Source organism: Coccinella septempunctata, chromosome 3 (genome assembly GCF_907165205.1).
Source record: "Coccinella septempunctata chromosome 3, icCocSept1.1, whole genome shotgun sequence".
NCBI lineage: Eukaryota > Metazoa > Arthropoda > Insecta > Coleoptera > Coccinellidae > Coccinella > Coccinella septempunctata.
The window spans coordinates 4,632,197-4,660,050 of NC_058191.1; the positions used below are offsets into that span (position 1 = coordinate 4,632,197).

The 27,854-nt window shown below is 37.0% G+C and overlaps 1 protein-coding gene across 2 annotated transcripts; it reads right to left on the minus strand.

The window, feature by feature from the left end:
* Positions 1 to 27,650, minus strand: LOC123309449 (putative carbonic anhydrase 5). Of its 2 annotated transcripts, none has more exons than XM_044892575.1 (8): positions 27,526 to 27,650; positions 24,679 to 24,911; positions 24,568 to 24,615; positions 13,486 to 13,635; positions 11,158 to 11,278; positions 7,250 to 7,355; positions 6,840 to 7,061; positions 1 to 160 (listed from the first exon to the last, which is right to left on the minus strand). In XM_044892575.1, exons 2-8 carry the CDS (start codon positions 24,707 to 24,709, stop codon positions 38 to 40), a joined length of 801 nt encoding a protein of 266 aa, XP_044748510.1. In that variant the 5' UTR covers positions 24,710 to 24,911; positions 27,526 to 27,650; the 3' UTR covers positions 1 to 37. The 2 variants fall into 2 exon arrangements, with proteins under 2 accessions (XP_044748510.1, XP_044748511.1); XM_044892576.1 differs by having other exon boundaries at positions 24,679 to 24,785; positions 27,515 to 27,644.
* Between the last annotated feature and the right edge of the window lie 204 nt (positions 27,651 to 27,854).

The following is a 27,854-nucleotide window of genomic DNA, read 5'->3' on the forward strand; positions in this document are numbered from 1 at the left end:
TTTCACAGTTGTTATTTATTCGTGTAATTTTCAATTACTAACAACAAACATCATCAGTGTATATTTCAAAAACTGTTCTTCCGTTGAGTGGTTGTATAAATCTGAAATTTTGAGACAACATCTTTCCTTCTGCATCTCTTATCGATGAGAATTGTTTCACCTGGAAACAAGAAAAAAATAACAGTCAACAGGAAAAGTTTCAAAAATTATCCTAGTGAGTGAGCCTTCAAAATCGTTCGGCGTGCTTCAAAGGCACACGTCTATTATACGCTATATTTTTTTTCTACAAGCGTGCGCGTTCAACCTTTTTTCCGCACGCATTCCAAGTTGCAAAGAGTCACTTTCCCAAAAGGTGCGGAAAAAACGCCTGCTATTTCTTTTCCGCACGCATTTGCGTGCGGGAATGGATTAGCAGGGGTTTTTCCCGCACGCAAATATTATAGAGTAAATTAAATTCTATCATGTCTCTATGCACCGAACGGCAACGATGAGAAACCCATGGTAACGACATGCAGAATTACGTCAAATGAGATATGATTTGTTTCGTAAAATCGATATATTTATATACCTATTTCAAGCGCTTGTAGAAAATAGTTATTTTCCTATCAAGTGCGGAAAGTGATACTTGCCCGCACGAAACTGCCGTTGCCCGAACGATGCGAAGCAGAGTTCGGGTAAGCAGTTGAGTGCGGGCAAGACACTTTCCGCAAGAGTTAGGAACAATATTTTTTCTACAAGCGCTTGAAATATATAAATATATCCATTTCACGAAACAGATCATATCTCATTTGATTAATTTATATATAATGACAGACGTAATTCTGCATGTCATTACTATGGGTTTCTCATCGTTGACGTTCTATGCATAGAAACATGATAGAATTTAATTTACTCTATAATATTTGCGTGCGGGAAAAACCCCTGCTAATCCATTCCCGCACGCAAATGCGTGCGGGAAAGAAATAGCAGGCGTTTTTCCCGCACGTTTTGGGAAAGTGACTCTTTGCAACTTGGAATGCGTGCGGAAAAAAGGTTGAACGCGCACGCTTGTAGAAAATAGTTATTTTCCTATCAAGTGCGGAAAGTGATACTTGCCCGCACGAAACTGCCGCTGCCCGAACGATGCGAAGCAGAGTGAAAAGGACAATATATAAAGCATTTTGCACGTAAGAGCAATGACGTAAAATGCATCTGATGTACAATTTTTTGGATTGTGGGTTCATTTGGGTTGCACTCAAAAAACGAATGGATACTCTTTATTCTTTAGGCTCGAGCTTTCGGAATGTCTTTATTCCTTCATCAGGAGCAGAATGTGAGGTTTTACGTTATTGATGTTCAGCAAGTTGTGAGATAGTACAAGATTCCTAAGATAACATCCCTAATATTGTCATGATAGGAGAATTATGAATCGAACATCAATATAACGAGAAAACCTCACATTCTGCTCCTGATGAAGGAATAAAGACATTCCGAAAGCTCGAGCCTAAAGAATAAAGAGTATCCTCGTTTTTTGACTGCAACCCAATTAAACCCACAATCCAAAAAATTGTACATCAGATGCATTTTACGTCATTGCTCTTACGTGCAAAATGCTTTATATATTGTCCTTTTCGTGAAAGGGTATATCAGTCACCAGGAACCTCAGTTTATATACAATTTATTCAAATTGCTACGTTTCGAGACTTTCAGTCTCTTCCTCAGGCTGAAAAATATGACAGTTACATAAACACGATAAAAATCCTCTAGATAGGAAGTAATCAACATGAATACTTCTACAACATTTACACATATTTGTATATTTCACTCTTACTTACTTAATACTTAAACACTACAATTAAAACTAACAATTCATCACAAACAAACATTCAGACATTTAAAAAATAAGTTAAACCAGCTCACCTATGAATATTAGATAAATGGATTTATTCCTTTGAAACATTGTTCAAAATCGTGGTTCTCAATAAATACTATAATAAACATCTCTGGGGGACAACAATCTTTTTGACGTATATCAATATTTTTTATTATAGCATTTATTGACAACCACGATTTTGAACAATGTTTCAAAGGAATAAATCCATTTATCTAATATTCATAGGTGAGCTGGTTTAACTTATTTTTGAAATGTCTGAATGTTTGTTTGTGATGAATTGTTAGTTTTAATTGTAGTGTTTGAGTATTAAGTAAGTAAGAGTGAAATATACAAATATGTGTAAATGTTGTACAAGTATTCATGTTGATTACTTACTATCTAGAGGATTTTTATCGTGTTTATGTAACTGTCATATTTTTCAGCCTGAGGTAGAGACTAAAAGTCTCGAACCGTAGCTATTTGAATAAATTGTATATAAACTGAGGTTCCTGGTGACTGATACACCCTTTCACAACATATAATATAGGAACGATATAAAAACCTAGTCTGATTGTCCTTTTCGTTTATAACATATTAACTTGGTTCCATACTTTATCCCAAGCCAATGAATATATTACCATCGAGTGTTAATCTGAATACTCAAAGATAAAACGTTGCTACTTATGCGATAAATATTGTGCTCTATTGAGTGCATTCAAGGGATTAACACTCAATGGCTCTATCTATTAAGCCTTAAACCCTCCTTGGTTCTATGAGAAATAAACTAAAAGGCACGGCCAATCGTAGAAATCTGCAGTAAATGCTATGTCTAGTTCCAACTGAAGCAGACAGATGACGGTTGCATGTTTATAAATTTAACTTTACTTCAAGCTTCAAGCGTCCGTTTGAAAAAAGCACTCAACTCTGCACCACAACTCTGCAATTTGAAATCGTACCAAATAATATAATTTCCAGCTAGAAATCGTAATTTGCTCATTGTGATCTAATGGGCAGATGGCGATCAGATGATTTTTTTGTGCGAAAGACTTGCCAGTCCAATTATATCACGATAAGGATGATTTAAAAGAAAATGCCGGAACAGCCCAATTCCTATCCGTAGGGGGACATATTTTGAGCAGAATTGTAAGCCGAAATCTCCTCAACCCTTGGTGTAGGAGCTATCACTCCTAAATTCTCAATAGGGAATAGGGGGTGAGCTATACCTTAATTGAAAGATCACTTGACCCTCTACATGAATACTAGGGTTTCGAAATATTTATTGAGTCCTTGAAGTAGTTACAGGGGCTGATAATTTGAAAATTTGCCAGGCCAATTATGTCTCGACAAGGATGTTTTCAGAGAAAATGCCGGAATAGGTCTATTTCTGTATTCTAGCAGTTAAAACGTAATCGTTAATGCTCGTCGGATCCGCCACTGTACATTCGAACGTTGATTTCGTGTTTCGTTTGTCATGTGTGGGTGTTGTTTTTGTGTTTTCTGTGTTCAGTTGTTACTCTTGGATGTCTTCATTCTTGGGTTGACCGCGTTGATTCCATGTACATCGATGGTTTTACTCCTTGTTATGTACACCTATTTTTACGTTAACGACGATTTTCTGTAACGGAATGATTCAATTTTTAATTTTTTAATTTTTAATTTTCTTGTATTCCGATGATAAGTTTATATTTGCCATTTTCAGGATTTTTCATGATTATATTTGTCTGTTCACATTCTGACAATTATTTGTTTATTCTAATATGTATTTCCATGTTTCCTGTTCATATATTATCGATGTAATTTTTTATATTGTATTGTTATTTAAGACTTTTCTCAATTTTAGCCTGAAGGAGGCCCAATAAAGGAGCCGAAACGTTGCTGAAGGAATAGTATTCTTTGTTTTTGTTCCTTGACCGACACCATCAATTTCATCATAGTTTTTTGGAGCGATACTAAAGGTTAACATCTTGGCGAGGTGATATTTTCCTTGAATGAATTTTCCTTGAAAATAGTTTATTTCATTATAGCGTGAAAAAACAGTTCAAATTCTGGAGTCAGAGGCAACTCGTCCTACGATGCAGAGGCCCCACTGATAAATTCAACAAATTACACTTATTTATCGGATATCTTATCATTCATATTTTATTTTCTTCCTCCAGTCATAACTTTTTTTTTCATCTTTCGCATTCATTTATAGCATAATTTCGCTTCATGATTCAATAATAAAATAAGGGCCTGGCTTTCTATCGGATTACGAAGTCTCACCGTTTTCCATATCTCACATCTTAAAGCCTTGTGTATTCATGTCACTTCCAAATTTCGAAGTATATGCAGCCTCTGCAGTGTGCAGTTCTTGACAGGTATGTCGTACGTATTTCATGTACTAGAATCGAAATCAGTCGGGTAAAAAAATTACCGTCTTTGAAAGATTATTTTGAGGCAAGCCAACCCTTGGCTTCATGAGAAATGTATAAAATGTCGTAATTTCAGATCCTCCTCTGGCCAAAAGGTGAACTGCACTTCATTCGGGTTAGCTTTCAGCACTTCATAGTGTTCAGATTGTCTCTATTTATTCGTTAATAACATTTGTTGAGTGATTTCTGTTGTGTAACCAACTTGAATTCGATATTCCACAGCCACCCGAGATGTCGATAATTCTTGAATGGTGTATGAATAGTTAGTGAAGTGAAGATTTAAGATATGGTCCTAGTATTCCTAGTCACAAAACAAAACCATACTTTTGCTTTGTCACTTAGGATGTTTACTTTCTTGCCTCAATAGAGCGATGTTGAAATTCAATACAAGGAATAGAATTTGAATTTTGCGCCCTTCAATTATGAAACAGAAAACTGTTATTGAACTGTTTTTCTGTATTGATACTTCGTTTTCAGCGCTATCTCATGGTCAAATGTGTTTTCACTGGCCAAAATGTAGTCGGTTTTTGATACTAGAGATATGAGGGTGTTTCTTATCTTTCTACTCTATAATCTTTGGTAGGCATGATATGACGAGCGATTTTTTCACTAATTTAAATTATTAAGCCGGCGACGACAATTTTGTAGAATGGTCCTTCCAATAATGCCAGCTAGTCATAACCTACCGTAGGAAACTCTAGGGAAGTCGAAATATATAAACAGAACTATAGACCGGCTTCGGGATCATTGTCCACTCATCAATACAGTGTAGTGTTAAATAATGGGGCCTCGAGTAAAACCGGTGGGTCGCTTTGAGAAATATTTACAATTCTCATCAAGATGCGCCAACTGTATCGCAAAAACTGAACCAAACCTCACTTTCTCTGCAGACTCCTACTCCAATCCATGACTCCCTGATTCAACTACCACCTGCGGTCAACGAATGTCCAACAATTCTTCAAGCTGGAGGTTAGTCAAGAGGATTAGCTCGCCAGACCACGTTCGGTCGGGAAATACAGATATTTCCTAGGAGCCAGGTTGGCACTTGGAGGAGTACCTACGCATCTCTGGTGTGGTGGACTTCCATGGGGAAAAACTCCAGCCGCACCATTATCACTAGATCTCAGAGGAACGCATGTCTAACCATCAGATGCGCTCTGAGATCCACCCCTACGGCAGCTATGGAGTGTCCGCTGGGCTTACCACCTTTGGACCTTGTAATTACACAGGTGGCTATGAAGACAGCTCTTAGATTTTGGGAACAGGGACAATGGCGCGATAGAGGTCTATTCAGGGGGCACGCGAGGGCTCTTAAGATGGTGAAGGATGCCAACGCATCCCTTCTCCATAGAGGGGACCGCGCGGGCACCAGCTTCCACTTTGCCAAACCCTACAGGGAAATTGTCCCTGACTGAGACCTATGGTCTACACCAAACAGGCTTCTTGAGCCTGAATGTCCCACTTGGTTCACCGATGGCTCTGTGATACCCACAGGGACTAGGCTAACACCTAGTAGAGGAATGCGGGGAGGCTCTGCGGGAGCTAGGCTCTGATAACATTGTGAAAGTTATCTGGTGCCCGGCGTACGCAGGACTTCCGGGAAACGAGAAGGCAGACGTACTTGTAAAGCGGGGAGCCCGCTCAGCTTTTGTTGGTCCGAGACCGGCGTTGCCTATCTGTCGTACATCTGTCAAGAACTTCTTCAATAGATGGCTAGACAGGAAATTTTCCTCTGAATGGATCATGGGAAGTGGTCTCAGACAGTCGAGGCTTCTAATTGAGAGACCATTCTCTGTGCCTGAGGTCAAAAAACTCTTAGCTCTTGAGAAGAAACAACTGAGTCTAGTGACTAGAGCAATGACTGGCCATTTGTTCAATAAACACTTAAATAGAATGGGACTGACTGGGACACGGATTAAACGGTTGAACACATTCTGTTCTTCTGTATCAACCTTGAAGACTTAAGAATGACATATCTGGGAAACACAACACCCACAACTTCTATGGTGAGGGAGACACCTCTCTGTCGACTTGTGGCATTTTTGTCAGCATGTCACATAGTTTAAGTCTCTCCAACTACAAGCGGACGAACAATGGGTCACGAGGCCTCAGATCAGCCCAGTGGGGCACCGCACGTAGAAGAAGAAGAAGAAGGTGGTTATAGAATTGCAGCTTAGTTTGACAGAAATCGTTATTTTGAACGAAAAAAGACATTCGCACAGGGGAAATAGTTTTCATTGGATTCTATTCAGAGCACGCAATACCTCTAGATACTATTAGGATTCTGAGGCTTATCCTTTAATTTTGGGGTCCCTGTGTATAATGATTTCAAAAGACACCAGCAGCTGCCCTGCAGTAACCCGGAATAAGCTAAGTAACATTCGGAAAAAAACCAGGCCACAAATATGGCATAAAACTTGGTGGTGTGATTGTGCCTACCTATAATCAAAGATTTTAGAGTTAACTTAACCTAACTCTATAATCTTTGCCTATAATTGTAGGCTGACCCGCTTTTCTGGCGAAATCAAGCTACAGCAGGCTAGAGTTGGTGTTTAGGTAAGATTGAAAGAACTCACTTGATCTTTCGAAATTGGGACCAATTCACTGAAAATTGTCCATACTACCACGTCGTTGCAGTCAGGAGTTGTAAGAGATCCGTCATATCTATAGAATCTCGTGAATTCTCTTGGCAGTAGTTTGGTTGGGTTGATCTTTATTTCAGTTTTCTGCTTCGTTTTCTTGATTTTTTGTAAACTTCTAACAATTGGGTTGAACTTGTCATTTTGTCTTGCAGATTCCTATGAAAGAAAAAGATTTGTGAATGAAATAATTCTGCACTTGTTTAGAAGGTGTGGTTTAGAAGGAAAAACCAAGATGAAATTAATAAAAATTTGCTTCACGATGAACCAGTAGATTCTAGTCGTTTTAAGTACATGTATAATTTTTTACTTGTTCGAAAACTTACCTATAACTAATCTTTGCTCACCTCATACAAAACGGCTAAAACTGCGATTCCGCCCCTATACTTCAAAGCTTCTTCTAAGGATTTGTATCTATTGTTGTAAGTAACAAAATGCGATTCCAACGCTTTCCTTGAAAAAAAAATGAATATGCTATCTCAATTATCAATAAATGATTTGGTTAAAGTTCTGGTCATGAGAACTTCACACGCTTTCATTTTTTTTTTTGTTAGATTCGATTACATAACAGAGGTGTAGCTATGTTATATGACAAGATTATAAGAAAAACTACAAAAGATTTACTTATATAAAATTAATTTTAATTATGTTATCCGAGATGACGAGAAAAGCTAACATATTTTCGTGTTTCACCAGTTAAACCGGAAGTAACTTCGTCTCTTCAAATGGCGTATCCAATAAATTATCGCATTGTTTGATTCTCTATAATTTCAATGTGATTTCGATCATGCTTAAGTCGAGGCTTTCCAGATATATTTCAGCTTTCAGACAAATATTCGTATCGTAAGAAGGGTGAAATTTCAAAACTTTCACTTATTGAAGGCATGTTGTAGATTTTTCACCGTAATCTTGTTGAAAAAAAGAAGATTCTCCAAAAATATCGAAGTTTTGAACTGAAAAATTTTTGGATTACGGCACTGAAAAAGTGACAGTGTTTTTCGATATTACTAAGGTATGTTAAAAATTGAGCAATGCCCCTCGCCGACATTGCTCTTGTCTACGCTTTTGACTAATTCCCCAGACCACACATATAGTACCGCAAATTTATAAAAACAACATAAAAACAACGTGGATTGCAGATAACGACAGTTTCTTTTACCGCTAAGGAGATAACCGCCACCGAGAATATTTCTTCTGGGGAAAATATTCGAGAATATCGAATTTTTTGAGGCAATTTTGATGACATGATCGTCCACATGTTGGAAAGTTGATAAATAGGGCCGCACCACCAGAAGAACGTCATTCATTATTCTTGATTCGGTGATTCTAGATTCTTTATTCATGATTCCTGATTCGTCATTCTTGATTCATTGTTCGACCATTTATTTGGCAATTGTTCATTCCTTAATCTGTGTGCGACATTATTCTTGATTCATTCAGTCCTGATTTGATTTTATTTCACTTTTAATTTTTCTAAATTCGAAGATCCTATGATCTGTTTTTTTTCTTTTCTCTGAGTGATGTTGTGACCGTACCGGAACAAACCGTAAGTCTTTTCTTGATACCGCATACTTCGTGATTCAAAGTTGCATTCTTTCATGTGTTTAATTGTGTTAATCCTTATTGTTAATCCCTCTGTTTAACGCAGACTTCTGTCGCCTGGTGAACCAAGACCAATCGACGGAAGTCTCGAAGTCGTTCCGCTGGTAATGCTTGGCGTGTACACCCAAGGTTGGCACGGAAAGACCACAGTAACCTATCACATCCTGCCCCTGTGGTGTTCCGTTTTCGTTTTCCCGTTCACCGCAGACATTTGTCGCCTGGCTCACTGGTGACGGAAACCAATCGGCAGATGTCTCGCAGGTAATTCTGCTGGTAATACTTGTCGTGTACATCGAAGGTTGCCACGAAGAGACCACGATAAACTACCCCGTTATCCTGTAAATTGTTGCATTGTGTTTCACCTGAATCAACCGCGTCCCGTTTATTGAATAGCTTCAATTTTGATTGGCCTGTACCCATCGCTGAATTAACCGATTACAGGGACTTGGTTACAGTAAATTTCGTGTAAACCCCGTACATCCCTCATTGTCTCAAAAGGAATCACAGTGACCGCTATTGATTGATTCCTTCCTTTAATACCTGATATTTTGACTGTATTTAATTAATTGGAATATTGTTTAATTCATTAATTTCACTGTGTTGAGTTTGAATTTCTGATCACCGTGACAGATTAATTATTGCATTTCTGTTTTCCTCATTTTGAACTGGGTCATCAGCTGTATATATTTCTTGACTTGGAAATCATTGTATGGTTCACTGTAATTTAGATTGTTGTAATAAATTCGGTTCTAAAGTATTTGTTATCGCTACCACCTTAGATAACCCCGAACTCTGTCTCCTACTAGTAGGTACCTGGATGGGTTTGCTATTCCTCCCTATTGAAAGAATAGTTGGCGCTCGGAATTAAAACCCTTTGCAAAATACACCCGTTACAACTTCTCTAATATGGTTCAACGGTCAGTAGTAGGCCTTGACACTGTTTGGCAGTCTCTCATCCTGGTTCCACCCTTAAAGGTCTGCTGTGGAAGTCGTGTACTCTCAATTGGAATGATCTCCTCATTGTTCTTTGTATTCTCATAGATATATTTTCATATCATTTCATCTTGCTCGATATACAGATTGGATCTCAAGCCTTTTGCGCTTCTCGAAGCCAACGATTAGTGGTTCCCTCATTAGTACTCATATTTTGTAACTCTCATAATTCATCATTTGTATCTCCTATTTTCCTGATGGACTTTCTAAGCGTGCTTACTTCTTAGCATTTCGTCTCTGTAAATGTTGTATTAATTTTGCTCTCTTCAGGACCAGCGTTGTTTATATTAATTATAATATTATTACTCTACTCATATTTAATGTATTGATCTCATTGATGACCAGACTACCTCTGTTTTTAGTTGGTTAATGTCACTCTGAGTTCATAGATGTTGTTAGTGTTTGCATTTATTACTGTATTAGCTTCATACAGGTGACTTATTCATTTTATGATTGTGAACGATATACAATAAATGTTATTACACTAACAGATCCAACTCAATCATGTGGTAACAGTCAACTGAATTAATTCCACAAAATCTGAAAATCCCCGATTTTTTACAAGCCATCATTTCAAAAATAGTATAACTGGAAAACAAAAGAATATAGAGGGATGAGGTTTTGTCCAATATCCATTTCTCGAAAATCGAGATCGAAAATGAAGCAGCCATTTCTCCATAGTTCTTGCAGTTATAGAGCTGTTACAGTTTACCTTGACTCACCTGAAGATGCTATTGTGATAGCGAAACACTTGTCGTGATTTAAACTCATGTTAGTGAAAATTATGTAAATCTGTGTTTAGTTATGTAATCAGAGAACATTCTAGTAAAAGCTCCAATATCTCTGGAAAGCTTCGTAATATCAGTGATATCGTGATCAAAATCACACATGTCAAGAAGACAGCAACATGAAAATATTTTAGATTTTCTCATCATCCCGGATAACGCAACGAAAATGAATTTCAGAATTTGAGTTTTGGATGAGGTTCTGAAAGAGTGACCCTGTATAGTATCAAAATTATTCGAACTGGCAGAAATCTACATTTTGAGTATACCTACCACAGGGAACGTTCCGAGACCGAAGGTGAGTAGCGATAGACCCGATGGTTGAGTTATGCGGTACTGACAAGCTCAAACAAGAGAGAAACCGTTCTATCGCTATCATTGAACTCTAAAAGAACTGGAAAGGCATCTCGATGCAGGCAAACTGAGGAAGACTGAAAGGGAAGATGTAGAGTAATCTATCTCTCTCTGCGCTCTGTCAATTGGTTCATAACGATGTAAACAAAAACAACCCGGGGCGTTGAAGTGAGACGACTGCTGCGTCCGACGTCTGATGCGGTTATTCGATTGGTTGCCGAACCATTAGAAAGAGATGGGTTGCTCTACATCTTCCGTGACAGTTGGACACACTTTTCGTCGTATTTCGGTACCTTAGAGGCCCTCCCAGTTCTTTTAGAGTTCAATGATCGCTATTCACCTTCGATGTCGGAACGTTCTCTATGGTATACTCAGAATGTAGATTTCTGCTAGTCCGATTGATTCAGTTACCTTTCATAGGGCTTCGTCCCCTTTACCTGCATAGGTCCACTGAATTAGCAAATCTTCTGATGACGTGACATTGATTTTTCTGAGATTAGTTAATAATTTTACTTGCTTACCGGTTTCCTTCTATCGTATGTTCAGATCCCCAGTGAAAATGGAACTGAACTAAGTTGTATGAACCTGGAAGTCCCCCTCCTGATACAGATACCGGAAATTTGTTGATAAGCTCCACAAGAACTGAAATTTTGATACATATCTTCGATTTATTAAAACACAAAGTTATTTTTGGAAGATCAATGATCGAATGAAATCTTGATATCAATACTTGGAGTAGTTTTTATATAATTTCTCAACGCGATATAGTGGTGATCTCCTCAACTATATGAGATATATGTGTTGACAAGGACAAGCAATATGGATGACCTAGATCGGTTGTACTGGAAATATCTCAAGCCTTCAATATTATACTAACTGACAAAGAAACTGCAACACCCAGAAGGAGCTGTTTAAATGTTAATTTTTTTTGGTAAAACATACATAGTATGTTGTATTGTAGTAGTTTTTTGAAAATTAATTAAATTTTACAACAAACCAGCTGTTTGAGGAGATCCAAAGTCGATGTTTAGTTGTTTTTAAAATGCCTATAGTACGTGTACGCGGAATTTATAGCCAGCTAAGTGAATTTGAATTCTTGGTCTACGGAAGGCGGGGTTGTCATTTCGAGAAATCGCTGACCGTACGAACAGAAATCCAACTACTGTTATGAGATGTTGTCAAGCGTGGTTTGATAATGCCCAAAATCGAAGAAGATTAGGCACCGGACGTCGAAGGGGCACAATTGAAATTCAAGATCGGCGTCTAAGACTTATGGCCATTAGAGACCGATTTGCGATAACTCGATCTTTGGCTGATGAGTGGTTAGAAGAACAAGGTCATCCTATAACTGACCGAACGGTTTACCGCCGTATAAGGTCTTTTGGACTGTGGCATTATCGAACCCATCTTGTGTTACCTCTTACGATTACAGTGGTGCAGACAACAACATTCGAATGTGGAATGGCATCAGGTTGTCTTTTCTGATAAATCTCGATTCTCCTTGGAGGCACAAGATGGCCGAAGAAGGGTAAGACGACGTCGAGGAGAAAGACGTGAACCTCATTTTGATGTTGAGCGTCATGTACACCGGACAGTAGGCGTTATGGTATAAGGTGCTATTGCACATGGAAGTAGATCAGCTTTAGTCTTTATTCGAGGTAACATGATATCTCTGCATTACCTTCAAGAAAAAGTGGAGCCATATGTTCTTCTTTACCTCAACCGGCTCGAGAATCCAATATTTCAGCAAGATAATGCTTGTCCTCATGTTGCCAGAGTTAGTTTAAACTTTTTTGAAGCGACCCATGTGAATCTTTTGCCATGGCCGTCCAGATACCCCGATCTTTCGCCCATTGAGCATATTTGGGACATCATGGGTAGAAGGCTTGGAAATTTACCCCAGCCCCCACGGACTTTGAAGGCTCTGAGACATGAAGTACAGGTAGCTTGGGATAGTATCCCTCAAGAAGAAATAGACCATCTTCTTGCAACAATGCCAAGACGTGTTGGGGAGTGTATAGATAAATGCGCTGGACAAACACATTATTAACAAATTTAATAAAAAAATTGTAAACCCTTCGTTTCTTTTCTCAAAATTTCAATCATTTACTTCTTGCTTAACTATCTATATTTTACCAAAAAAAAAATTAATTTAAACAGCTCCTTCTGGGTGTTGCAGTTTTTTCGTCAGTTAGTATTTCTGGTATTGATCTATTCTGAATCATACATGATATTATTTCTCGATTTCAATCATACTTTCCTGCACCTACATATTAAGGAAAACTAATTTTTTATAAAACATTGTGTATAGGTATCGAGAAATGATCGAAGCCGACATAAAACACCATGTAGGTACAAGATTTTCATAACGTTGTTATGATTTCATCATGGAAGGAGAGTTGAATAATATTAAAGATCATTCTGTATATAAGTGTAACAATCACATTCCTCATTTAAGTCGCCGTAGAACACCCTGTGCATCTAGCTAAATGCAATGCATTTTACTGAATTCCGACATTTGATTTAAATAAAATTTCGACTGAATTTAGCGAAAATATTTTTGAAATATTGAGGCCCTTCTACGTCTTCGTACGAATACGGTAAGCAGAGCGAAAATAAGTCAATTGAGTGAAAGGAATAGTATTTTTCATATTTCAGTCAAATTCTGAAGAGAAATGCAGGACACTGCTCCAGAATATAAAGACCCCCTCCCTAGATTGGAGGAGGAAAAGAACTTAAAACAATTCCTCTGTACTGTACTAGAAATCTAATCTAGAAAGTTAATAACACCACTAAAAAGCACGTAGCGTTTTTCTCGAGGTTACTAGAAAACTTGCCAGAGAACTCACCTGTATGTCCGTTATTGGTCATTGTAGCATTGTATTCTATATCCCAGTTCTTGAACATAAGTGGTTTCATATCGATCCTTATCATGGACCTCTCATCAAGATCGATAGGAGACTGAGCGATGGCATTTTGGCAATATCCTGGCCATTTGTCTGGAAATAACTGCTTATATTATTATTCGATCAATCATATAAAAGGCAGAAATTCTGATGATGGTAATCCATACGTCTTGTTAGGAAAAATACTAACAGCGGGTTTCATAAAACTTTGACTGTCCGATCAACGGATATGGCAGTCACTCGATTTCTTAAACGAAATCACCGAAACCTCTTTATTTCTGAATATATTGAAAAAGTACCGATTGAGAATAATTGAATGGAGGTATAAACATCATAATTTGATGCGAGAATGATATCCTGAATGATCAGGACTGAATTATCGATTGAAAACAAATTGACGTCTATTCGTCAATCAAGCGTTGATTCCCCGATCAAGCTTTATGAAACCCGGGGTAAGTGACATATAAAACAGAACACCCAGTATTAAGAATTTATTAAAAAGAATGGCAAGGAATATACGAGGATGTATTGATATCTAGTACTCCTAGACCAGTTCCATGCATAAAAAATATTGCGTTACCATAGCAACGAACAATAACTCATTAGAAGTGTCAGTGTGAAGTTTGAGGTCAAAAAAGTAAACCAGAGTTACGCAATAAATTAAAAGAAAGAAGATGTCCACCGAAATTGTGAAAATCGAAAAATTGTAGTATCGAGCCATCATTAAGTACCTGTATTTAAAAGGGTTAAGAGGTGAGCAGATTCACGAAGATATGCTAAATACCCTTGGTGATCAATGTCCTTCGTATACGACCGTGAAAAATTGGACTGCAAGTTCATGACATGATTTTATCAGACCGTCGAATTGGGCTAAAACGGATATCTGAAGCACTGAATATTTCATACGAACGCGTTCATCATACAGTTCACGTTAATTCGGACATGAGAAAAATTGCTGCAAAATGGATCCCCAAATGTTTGAATGTTGACCAAAAGCGTGCAAGGGTAGGAGCATCAGGTTCGATCTGTGCTCGATTTGAAAACGATGTAGACTTCTTAAACCAAATTGTTACTATGGATGAGACTTGGGTACATTTCTACGATCCAGAAACAAAGCAACAATCGATGGAATAGCGACACTCTGGTTCTCCAAGTCCTAAGAAGTTTCGTATCCAAAAATCTGCTGGAAAAGTTCTTGCTTTAGTTTTTTAGAATTGCCATGGAGTAATCATGATTGATTTTCTGGATAAGGGTAGAACAATAACCAGAGATTACTATTTGACATTACTGACCACTCTTCGGGAAAAAATTAAAGAGAAAAGACGCGGAAAGCTATCCAAAGGTGTTTTGATTTTGCAGGACAATGCCCCTGCACACAGATCTCATGTTACCATGCAAAAAATTTGTGATTTAAGGTTTGAATTACTAGAACACCCCTCTTATTCACCAGATTTGGCTCCACCTGACTATCATCTCTGTCCTCAACTGAAAAAAGTTTAAAAAGTTGTAAATTTTCTTCCAACGAGTAGGTAATAAAAGCTGCGGAGGTCTGGTTTGCAGAGCAAGAAAATATTTTTTTTAAAGGTCTAGAGACGTTGCAGGTTCGTTGTAATCACTGTATCCAATTAAGAGGTTCCAATGTTGAGTAATAAAATATTTTGACATTGAAATTTTGTTTGGTGCTATAGTAGGATAAGAATTTTTTTAATATATCGTCGTACAATACTGAATGCAGGGTGAGTCGTTGACTCGTACAAATATTTTAACGGTTTATTCCTGAGGTCAAAAGAAACACTCTTTTCCGCTATAATTTTTTCTTCGGATCAGCTCGGTTTAAAAAATACAGGCTGTTGAAAAACCATAAAACAATCTTATCTCACAAACGTTTTTATCGAATGAGATGAATTTCGGAATATAGTTCTTCATGTATTTGATTAATCTTTTTCGAATACAAGATATCAGCCAGGTCTTTCAGTTTTCTCATTATGACCATTACGTAGCATAAAAATACCAATAATTCAAAGAACCCAACTCTTGAACTAAGCTCATATCATATCATTTTCATTCATGTTATTACAACTCCAATCATCCTAAAAGTTTCATAGTGTATAATACAAAGCTCACAAACATCTAAAAACAAAATCAATCAAAATTTTCAGGAGTGCAAGAACTGAGGAATTTATCGATAGAATAGTAATGAGTAAAAAAAATTCATGAGTTCTCTGAACTGAAAATCTTGTTTTGATGAATTCCACTCGTCCCTATTTAAAATCATCTCATAAACACCCTGTACATTTTCGGTCCGAACAGCAGAAAGCGTAGCAATGTATACCCACATACTGGTACAATTTGAAATTTTATTTTATTCATTAATTCGGGACACAAACAGGACGAACCCAAAGCTGTGTCCACAATTCACTGTTACAGAAATAAAAATTAATCCACATATGAACTTCAAGCCCTAAATTGAACACATAAATCGATGATTAAACAGAAAATGATATATTATTATACAAAAATTATACAAAAAAGTGTGGTATACATAAGAATTCATCTGAGCGACCTCAACCAACCAGTACCACGAGTGAAGTTGCAACGGCGAAAATAACTAACAAGAATGGACCGAAACCTAAAGGCAGAGTAGAACTATGATGAAACTGAATCATCTCTTTCACATGGACGATTTGAAACTCTTCGCATCTACCAAAAAACAAATGCAAATGATGCTGAAAATGGTGGAAGGATTCTATGAAGACATCAGAGTCAGAAAATATATTAATGTTAGTGTCTTTAGACAGCCCATTATGTGTTTTCATCAATCTGTGAATTGGAGAATAAAGAAAATAGTAAGTACTCGCAAAATCAGTAAAGATAGTAAAGATAATCCGAAAAAAACGTCTCTAGCAGAAATATTCGAAAAAGTCGCCTCCTTTTTGCACCATAAACCGCTGACTCTTAACACAACGTAAGTCGTACTGGAGAAATAATTGCCATTAATTTAGCTATCGATCGATGCAAAAATATACTGGGTGTGCCGTTGGAAAAAAGAAAGTAGTAAACTGTTTCGCCTGTTTCTGTTATGACCGGAAGCTGCGTACTTCTGAAATTATTTTAGTGCAAAGTTGATTTTCGAAAACCCCAACATGCAAATTTTCAGCACAAAATTGTGATTAGTTCTCTATAAACGTCTAAAAGGGCATGCACCGTATAAGTCGTTTCTATTCCACAGAAAAAGTTTCGATTTCTCCAAATGAACGAAAAATAATTGGCAGAATAATAGGTCAATAATTTTGCGTCTGTCCTTGACACGAGTTTTCTTCACAAAGGTCCACTCATATCAGCGCTCACTTTATAATAGAGGAATGATGTTCCAGTATTCGGTTTGATTATTTGAAATTTTTATGGTCGTAAAGTTTAATTTTTCAGGATTTGTGAATACAATACAAAGAACGAACGAATTTGAGAGTTTAATATTATATCTGCTAATGGATGTGCGATTTGTAGTTAGCGTTTGACCTGATAAAATTCTTCATGGAAAAATTGAATATTTTTGGGGATTAACGACCAGCAGCTTTATCGTTCGAATTTATTGTTGATCATTGGTCAAAACATTGACTCGTTTTGTTTTTCATCAATGATTTTGTCTATCTATGCCTTTCCTTTCATTCCACAAGAAAATATTGTATAAAATGAGAATTTGTATTTGGGATATAGATGACTATCTTGAACCCGCAGCTTAGCTGCCAAAATGTTGTAAAGCTCTCTGAGTTAATCAAATTGTCTTCTTTCTTGATATCTTATTTATTTACACAAGTGAAACACTAATTTATGCATAAGAACAAACTAATTTATTTACACCGTCATTGCTTTACTTCCATTTCTTTGCACTTTTCGGGATTCACTACACACTCAATTCTATTCATGAAACTAACTGCCCGTGGTCCACCGCGCGCATCTTTTATATCTATACGTCCCTGTTCGAGAATGTTCCAGTAACGTCCGTAGTAGTCGAGAGCTGTCACTTGTTGTTCGAAGTAGCATTCCACAGTCTTCTCATTCGCTGTCTGACTTTTCGGGTTGAAACTGCATCTTCGTTGCCGTTCTATTGAAAATTACTGCCAGCGTGTGGAAGTGATTCTCCATTTGAGTTGATCTAGACCACAACCCAACATTGGCACAGTTAGCTCCTTCACCTTCAGCTATGCGAGTTTACAAACCCATGGAAATGGTGATAACGAGAAGCCTCGGAAACAAGTCATTGCCTGGAGATCGTCAGGGCATGTCTGGAGCCGGCGCTGGACATGACAGCATGCAGGACGTCGGTGGCATGGATGTTGAGGAAGCGGGCCCCTGCTGCAAAAGAAGCTACAGCTCCAAAGCAACAAGAGCAATCAACGAGTCCAATTCAACTGTATACTCGAACCGCTGAAGGTGCTGCGAAAATATTTCCTGAGCAAGGCTGCTTCATCAGAACTCCATCAAGTTGTTTGTGTTGCTGATAGTTCTACACCGTTAAAGCTACATCAGGATCACTTGAAAATCGTCGAACACTCTGCAGAAAGTAAAATACAGAAACTGATTGGCAAACCTTTGCATGGAAGGCACCAGAACGAGGTCAACCATGATTACGTCGACATATCTGCGTCGAACTACTGGTTGACCTCCGGAAGGTTGTTTCCTGAGACAGAGGGCTTCATGCTCGCCATCCAGGATCAGGTGATTCCAACAAGGAACTACATGAAATATTTCGACAAGGATGCCTCAGTGGCGGATGATAGCTGTCGTTATGGCTGTGCGACACATGAAACTATCCAGCACATCACCGGCGGATGTCAGAAGTTCGCGGGCACGGAGTACAGAAATAGACATGATGCCGTTTCCAAGATTCTTCACTAAAAATTGGCACTAAAACACCAACTTCTAAGTTCGAAAAAGGTTCCTTATTACAATTTCCATGCGGATGCTGTATTGGAAAATGAACATCACAAGCTCTACTGGGATCTAACGGTTCTCACAGACCGGAAAATAACCCACAATAGACCAGACCTCATATTACTCAATAAGGATGAGGACAGAGCACTATTCATCGATGTGGCGATTCCAAATAATAATAACAATCTTCTAGATTGGCACACTGAAAAAATTTCTAAGTACAGAGATCTTGATGAACAAACCAGGAAAGAGTGGAAGCTGAAAGATATCAAGACCATCCCTAGTGTCATTTCATCTATAGGCCTGATACTGAAGAAACTACTAGAAAACTTGGGGAAACTTCAGCTGGACGAAAATATCTATAGAGTCATGCAGAAGGCGGTACTGCTGGGAACGGCGAGAACTGTACGCAAGTACATGGGGAATACAAAGGAACACCGCCTGCTCCGACAGGAAGTGCGGGTGGAGCAGGAATCCAACCGGCGGCAGGGAGCCGAGGAGCGACCCGGACCCGACCACCACCATAAGCCCGAAAACCTGGAAAGGGCTGCAACAGAGCTTAATCCTTTTGATATCTGGAATAAGTGAATTTTCCTCTGGAGAGGAGTGTGAAAGCCTCAAGGCTAAAGTCATAATAATAAAATAGATATTTATTTGTGATTATGTCGTGCAAGTCTTCATAAAATATTATTGCCTGTTTGCTGTTTTCTCGAAAACTCGATATTCTTGAGCCCTGAAGAAGGAGGAAATCGTCTCCGAAACGTTGGCAAAAGTGAACGTGTGAGAAAAATTGAAGCATTGTCTATTCCTGACAAGTTTTTTATTGTAATGATAGCGTTATTGAGAATCTGACGCTGAACGAACAATAACTGGGTTCGTTGATTAAAGCAACTAAATCAACATTTTTATTACATCAATTTTCCAGCGACCATTTATAGAATTGATCAATATATTTCCGGCTATTTTGAAACTTTTATGTCATTATTATGAAAAAGTATTCAGGAAATGCAGTCGCGTGCGCTCAAGTTGGGAATATTATTTTTCTACGACGGATCTATTCGGAACAAGTGAAGAAAATATGAATTTTCAGCACTTGCGCGGGAGGAGTGTTCTTTCGAACAGAATTATTATGGCCAATATGGGATGATCAGGCACGCAATCCTCAAGCAAAATATGTACATATTTCTGGTCATTGCACAACCCCACGTTGCAAACAACTGAAATTTTTTAACACAGAATAACTCGATTATCTTATTTGTCAGACAGTAGTGAGATTTTGTCATTTACAGTAATGAAGCTTATACATGAGGATAGGACATAGACTATTATGTGGAATTCATGATTCTGTGAAAAGATGACGTTGATTTTGCGCTTCTATGGCTGGGTAAACTATAAGAGATATAAGAAGAGTGATAACGACTTAACTGGAGGCAACGAATACAATAATATGTAAGGACAACAAAAGGGAGGACGTTCCATCGAAGAAGAGCAGACGCTGCCAATGGTTTCGGTCTCATTTGACCTCGTCAGGACAACACAACTCCTTCTCCGATGGAAAACGCTTGAAATTGACGGATCCTAATTGAATACTAGTAATAGCTTCTGGATATTATCAAGTACTCGAGCGCCCTCTAGTATGCAATTAGATCCAGTACAATTACCCCCAGATAGGAACCGAAACCGAAAGACATTGGCATATGTCATATGTCCCATATTTTCTCTAATTCAGTACGCTGGACTGCTTCTTGCAGACAATATGCCTGTAAAATGAGGAGGTAAGAACGCGTTCGAGTCACGGCAGAATTGATGCCAGTGGTAAAATAATGGAAGAATGATAACGCCTTAACTGGAGGCAGTGAATACAATAATAAGAATTAATTCAGATGCATACCACTAGTCGATATGAATATCAACAAGTGGTACGATCTGAATCGAACTAGTCAGGACAACATCGTCTGATAATCTGACACATTCAAAAAACATTTTTTTTACCATTTTCAACTCTTCCGTACGGCCAGCCCCACCACTCAAACTGTCAGATCAACATGAATTTATTATTAGATACATATAGGGCATATACAATGTCTTAATCTGACGATTTTTTTTTTCATCTTTGAAAACCTTCACACACTATCCCCACCGCTGATAGTGCAAACATCAAAGAACCTCTTTTGTTTCTAGCATCAATTCAGATGCAGGAGTAAATCCCGATTTAACACGATTGTAACGATACTTGATTGTTTTAAATAAAAATCAAGTCTCGTTTTAAATGTCCGTTTCCCTGAATTTTCCAGTTGAAGCAATGCAACACCGTCTGATGGAGATTTCGGTTTTAATATAGTTATTCCGTTCCATTTTAGAAATATTTTTCGGATCCTGAAATATTAAATTCAAATTTCGTATAATTGAAATTTCCATCATTAATCAGCCGTGAGAATCCAAAACAAAGAAAAAGTGTCTTTCTGCATTCAACCTTGTTTTCCGTCACAAAAACAAACCGAATTCAGCATAAAATCAACGTGGATTGCAGATAACGACAGTTTCTTTTACCGATAAAGAGATAACCGCCACCGAGAATATTTCTTCTGGGGAGAATATTCGAGAATACCGAATTTTTGGATGCAATTTGGATCACATGACCGTCCACATGTTGGAAAGTTGATAACTTTCGCACCACCGCACCACCGGACGAACCGACGAACCGACGAACGTGATTCATTCTTTATTCGGTAATTCATGATACTGTTTTCTTTAGTCATTCTTTCTAGATTCTTTATTCGGTCATTCATGATACTGTGTTCATTATTAATTCTTTATTCTTGATTCATTATTCACTGTTCGGCGATTAATTCATATTTGATTCGATTCATTTCTGATCAATTTTGATATTCTTCCTATTAGAGTTTTTTTCTTTTCTTTTTCTGTTCTTTAAGTGGTGGTGTGACCGTACCGGAACAAACTGTAAGTCTTTTTTTGATACCGCATACTTCGTGATTCAAAGTTGCATTCTTTTATTTGTTTAATTGTGTTAACCCTGATTGTTAATGCCCCTGTTTAAAGCAGACTTCTGTCGCCTGGTTCTCTGGTGAACCAAGACCAATCGACAGAAGTCTCGAAGTCGTACCACTGGTAATGCTTGGCGTGTACACCCAAGGTTGCCACGGAGAGACCACGATAAACTACCACGTTATCCTGTAAATTGTTGCATTGTGTTTCACCTGCATCAACCCCGTCCCGTTTATTGAATAGTTTCAATTCTGATTGGGCCTGTACACTGAAAATCACTGAAAGTTCTCGGGATCAAACTCATTGCTAAATTAACCGATTACAGAGACTTGGATCTTTCTGAGACAAATTTTGTATAAACCCCGTACATCCTTTATCGTCTCAGAAGGAATCAAAATGACCGCTATTGATTATTTTCTTTCTTTAATACCTGATAGTTTGACTTAATATAATTAGTTTGAATATTGTTTAATTCATTGATTTCACTGTGTTGAGTTTGAATTTCTGATCACCGTGACAAGTTAATTATTGCAGTTCTGTTTTCCTCATTTTTTTGAACTTGGTCATCAGCTGTATATATTTCTTGACTTGGAAATAACTGTATGGTTCACTCTAATTTAGATTGTTGTAATAAATTCGGTTTTAAAGTAGGTACTTGTTATCGCTACCAACTTAGATAACCACGAACTCTGTCTCCGACTGGTAGGTACCTGGGTGGGTTTGCTATTCCTCCCTATTGAAAGAATAGCTGGCGCTCGAGATTGAACCCTTTTGCGAACTAAACCCGTTACACGATGTACCCAAATTTTGAAATTACATGTATCGATACCAATTAGGGCCGGTTGTCCAATAGGTTGTTAACTCGACTTTTGGCTTAGTCCAGTGACTACGAACTGTCAAGCTGTTGTTTATTCATACGTTAGGCGAAAACCATTAGTTTTCTAGTGGTTTAAATGATTAATATCTTGTTGATAACGTCAATGTTTTGACAGAACGAAATTAAATAGTCTTATTTGTATTGTTTTTCGTGTTAGGAGAGGATGCTGAAATATTTAGGAACAGAAAAAGATATTTCTCATTAAACGACCTGGCAGTTAGTGATTCATCATTAAATTTTTTGAATATTGTTTGTCGTTGGCCTGGTTCTAGCCATGATTCTACGATCTTCATTGTGCGCTTCATTTGAAAATGTAGAGTATGGGAACTACTTCTTGGTTGGTGATAGTGGTTATGCCATAAGAAAGTTTCTCATTACTCCATTGGGTCAGCCGAGGAGTAGGCCTGAGAATCACAAATAAGGACCCGAAATCCAATTGAAAGATTCTTTGGTGTGTGGAAGCGTCGATTCCTAATACTTATTGGCATTGGCTTGCCAGTGAATGTGAGGGGATGTGAAGCCATTGTAGTTTCAACTGCAATTCTTCAAAACTTAGAAGATGATGAATTTGTGTGGCAAGAGATAATTCACACATCTCTTTCTTTTTTCCATCTCCATTTTTCTGATTATGATTTATCGCCGTCACTCACCACGAAAAGGATTTTCAAATTTTTAATTTTGAATTTGTTAGAGAATGCTCATAGAAATAGCGATATTTATGGTTTTCGTCCTTTCAAACTTGTCTAAATTCATATTTCAAAATCAGTGTGGCCAACACAGAACACTAATGTGACCCATAACGGCCATAAAAAAAAAACAAATAAATGAATCGACTAGTTAACTAATAGTTTTGAAATCCATGCTAATTTTCTACATGAACAACGCATAACCCATCTCAAACCATAGTTATAGTTAAGCATTGGTTAGATAATAAATGAGTTAAACCACGAATGGACAACCGGCCGTTAGAAATATACAGGGTGTCTACTTTTAAAGTGGCCAAACTTCAAGGGGCGATCAGACGAGTGATTTGCAACAAAAAATGTCATATAACACATAGTTCAAGTTAGTACACTGAATGAAGGGTACAAGGAAAAAACCATCAATGTCAATTTTTGTCCGAAAATTAGTTAGACACACAATTAATTCAATTCAGAATGAGGAGTAGTATCTTATGGTATACAGGCATGAAACTAGTTCCGTCATATGTTAAATCGCTGCCGAAGATTTACAGCACAGGAAAAGAATTAACGATGTCATTTCATGTAATGCACTCATTTTATGTATAATATCATTAATAATGATCATTTCCGAGAACAATAATATTTAATTTGTCGTATTTCAAATAATATGAACGGATTGTTGAAAACGCGTTTTTCTCAGCTGAATGGAAAATTGACATCTATGGTTGTTTCCCTGTACCCTTCAAATGAGGTATTGTCTACTGAAAAGAAAACATCTATTATAATTATTAATTTTTCATCGATAAAATCACTGGAAAAATAGGACTAATTTTGTTCACTTCAGACTCGTGATATTCATCTGCTTACTACACCCACAATAAGACTTTTTTTGCACACAGACTCTCTTATCTCGTAGCAAATTTATTGCCCTTTCCGAAAATGTGGTCAAATTTGAGGAGGATACAAGGAAAACTGAATAATGATTGAGTTTATGTAAAAACTTGAAATATTTCGTGAAATTAAAAAATGTTAAATTGAAGAATAACCGTCAACATTTCGACCATGTGTTATATGACATTTTTTGTTGCAAATCACTCGTCTGATCGCCCCTTGAAGTTTGGCCACTTTAAAATAGACACCCTGTATAGAACGAACGATCAGTTATTGTTCAGTTTGTGGAAGCAATAAGAGATAAAATCATAGACTTCCTAATCATGAACAATGATATCCATAAATCGATATTTATTGCACTACCAACATATCTGCAAAAAATTATAAACTATTATGATTATCAGAGACATCTCTGCTCGAAAATAACTTGCCCTATAGAAGATATACCTAAATTTCAGTCCGATATGAATCGAAGTATCCAATAAATGTCTAGAATCTCAATAATTTTCATCTCAGAGCAGCCTATGCACTTCGTGAATCACTTTTATGTGGACCGAAACACTGATAAGGCGGTCGATATGTACTTAATAATGGAAATTAAACCCATATGATCGAATAAATTTCGGAATCACTTACCCTGTTCTTTGTAGTTCCAACCATGGGAAACTGATGCAAAAATGATCGCTGCAAAGAAAAACGTATATGAGTGGGGGGGGGGAAGTTTGGGATATGCACAATGTGTCTCACCTATCAAAGAAACGATCAAATTATGGCTCATGATGGTCGAATGGTACCACTACTCCTATAAACGACCTTTCTGATTGTTGAATTGCTCACAAAAAATAATGATCCTGCTGTGTTATTGAATGATGTAAGGTAATGCCATGGATCGAAATAATGAAGTATTGATTGATAGCTGTGACCCTTATACCTTATACTCTTTATCTTCAGGAGGAATTGACCAATCATTATTAGCATATCTAAATTATGAGGAAACACTGGTAAATAAACGATTCTTATGGAAATATGAAAGAGTCACTTAAAATATAACCCATTATCTGGTCTTTAACACGTAGGTGAGTAGTAAATATTCACCAAATAATATATTATCATAAAGAGATAACTATATATTATTATGTACCTAATATATCCAGTGAATTTTCATGGAAAACTGATTACGGAAATTTACGTTTGCAAAAAAAACTATTCCTCAAATAATTGAACGGAAATTAAGTTGCGAGTGATAAGAGAACCGAGTGCTTCTTCATAGTCTTTCTGACTGGAAGGAGAACATTATTCATCTGACATTATCGACAAACCCCGTAGGCAAAATCAACTTTGAAATCCATTCTATGTTAGTTAAAGTTTCAACAGTTAATAGTTTATTTGTAATAAAATCCAGTGCCATATTAACCTCTAGGCTTAACTAAGCCAGCCATGGTATAGGACTGCCAAAAGTCTTAGTGGCAGCAAGGTCTTAGGGACAACAAGGTTTTATGGACGGCGAGGTCTTAGGGAAAGCAAATTAGAGAACAAAATAAAAAAAATATTTTCAAGCATGAGTTTTACATATTTTCAATATAGCAGGAAAGTTAGACGTTTTTCTGTTTTGCCACCTAGTTGAGAAATGAGTTCTTTTCTTTCTACGTCTACAAACTCAATGTATTCTTTTTGATGTATTTTTAAAGACCTTATTTTAATTAGATAACTGTTGAGAGGGTCCTTGTTGGACCTTGTTGGGCAATCAATGTATTCTTATTGGCGATTCTAAAAATCTTAATCACTTTACTGACTTAGAAGTTGAAAAGTTTTATGGTAATGTCAAATCGGTTATGAATATAATGATGCCAGTAGTCACTGAAGAAATAAAAAACAAAACATGTCGTGGTTTAAAAACTGATTTTTGTGAAAATGATATAATCTGTTTTTAGTTTAATAAAATCGTAATAAAATTTGAAGTCCCTTCCACTTTGAAGCTTGCTTTACGTCCAGTTTCATAATAAAATTTGAACTTTCTTTGGCTTGAAGCTTCCTTTACGACCGGTTTTATAATCAAACCTAAAGTCGCTATAATTTTAAAGCTTCCTTTAACTCTACTTATGAGACACTAAAGGAAGCTTTAAGCTTAAAGTGACTTTTAATTTTATTATGAAACTGGATGTTATTGTTGTCATTCATTTGTGCCACTCAATTCTGAATAAAAAAGTGTTACATTTGTTTGTCGATATTACTTAACATTACGAAATACAGGGAGTTTTCAAAGGTGAGCCTTTTTTGACTTTTTTTTCTTTCAAATTCAAGTACGGGACTGTGGAAGGTGACTCCGGCATCGCAAAAACGGAACAAAACATAAACATATGGCTGCACAATGAATGGTTCAGTACCAAGTTCATTGGATTAGATGCATCAGGTCACTTTTGGGAGAATCATAATTGTTGTATCGTGCAATTTAGGGTGAAAAAAAAAGTAGAAAAACGAGGTATTTCCTTGAAAGTATTTAGGTCAGTTATGTTGAAGAAGTGCTATGATGTTTCCCCATTTCATCCCATTTTTACGACGATTGTTGGAATGTTCGAACAAGAAGATTGTGATGCCCATTGTGAAAAAATTAGTGAATAATTTAGTCGAATTTTATTGGTGAGATTTTGAAGTATTATTCTATTTTTTATACTTGTGTCCTGAGTTTCTTTCGTCAGTTGGTATCGAAATAAGCCATTTCATAAAATCGTGTAAGTTACTGAAAAATAATGACAACAATTCGGCAATCCTAAGTTTCCATTTTATCACCACGTAAATATCGAATGAGCCAATATCCTAAACGAAACCATATGGTCGAATCAGGAGATAAGTTCTTTCCTACTGCTTCGCGATAATTCAGCTAACAAACGGTTTAGGGTCGTCTTAGGATCTATTTCAGTAACCATTTTCAAATTTTTTTCAACTTTGTCATTTTGAAAGTTACGTATAGGCGATTTTTGGTGAAACGCTTCATTTTGACCTTCTGCTATAAACAGGCCTCACCTTTAAATACACCCTGTATAGGCACCATTTCGAAGAGCCGAAAAATGAGTTGTAACTTGAAAACAAAAGGGATGCGGTTTTATCCATTATCCATCTTTTGAAAATAGGGGTAGGAAATGTGCCATTCGATGCGGTTACAGAGCTGTCATTCAATATCATTCAATTTTGTCCACCCTGTTTATATGCAGGGCCCTATAAAGACTTGATAAGATAATGGTATCTTTTGTTGCCTAAACGTTATATTGTTTGAAGGTGCCGATAATGTAGACTACTGCTCCTCAGCAAAAAAACATCGAAGATGGATCCATAGACAAAGCAGGGTTCAGAATTTTATGTTTCGAAGAGAAAAATAGGATAGAGATCCTTCAAATGATTCAAAGTGAAATACTGGCCAAAGAAAGCAGTACAAAATAAAATCAAATGAAATATAATTAGTGTAAACTAAAATTCGTTAGGACTGGTCGTTCAACATATTATAAGTGAGTGTCTCTAAAAACTCTCGTCCTATTTTGATAGCTTCTTAAAAAAATAAGAGCACCATAACAATTAAGGAAAAGGATACAAGTTACTTACATCACGAAAATTTCGATCACTTCCAATTTAGATATGTATATCTTATTCAGTATATTATCTATTTATTCAAGTCATATTGCAAGCTTTAATTGGACGTTCATGTCACATTTTGATTTATAAATGGCTGGTGGTCACAGAATATTATCATTGATTTTGTAATCACAAATATCACAACATCTCGTTTTCCTTCAATAATGGTTTAGGTCTCAGGTGAGCTCTGCGTAAAATCACAGAAGCCGTATTGCTCAGCGGAACTAAACAAAAACAGTCACGAATAAAAATAGGAGACTTCTAAAGCAGGTAACCTTGATCCAGAAAGCCATCTTTCA

Coding starts and splice junctions, on each gene's coding strand:
- LOC123309449 (XM_044892575.1), bottom strand. CDS start 24,709: ATGAGCCATAATTTGATCGTTTCTTTGATAG. Junction 13,636..24,567: donor TTGGAACTACAAAGAACAGG/GTAAGTGATTCC, acceptor AGTTATTTCCAG/ACAAATGGCCAGGATATTGC. Junction 7,356..11,157: donor CATACGATAGAAGGAAACCG/GTAAGCAAGTAA, acceptor TTTTTTTTCAAG/GAAAGCGTTGGAATCGCATT.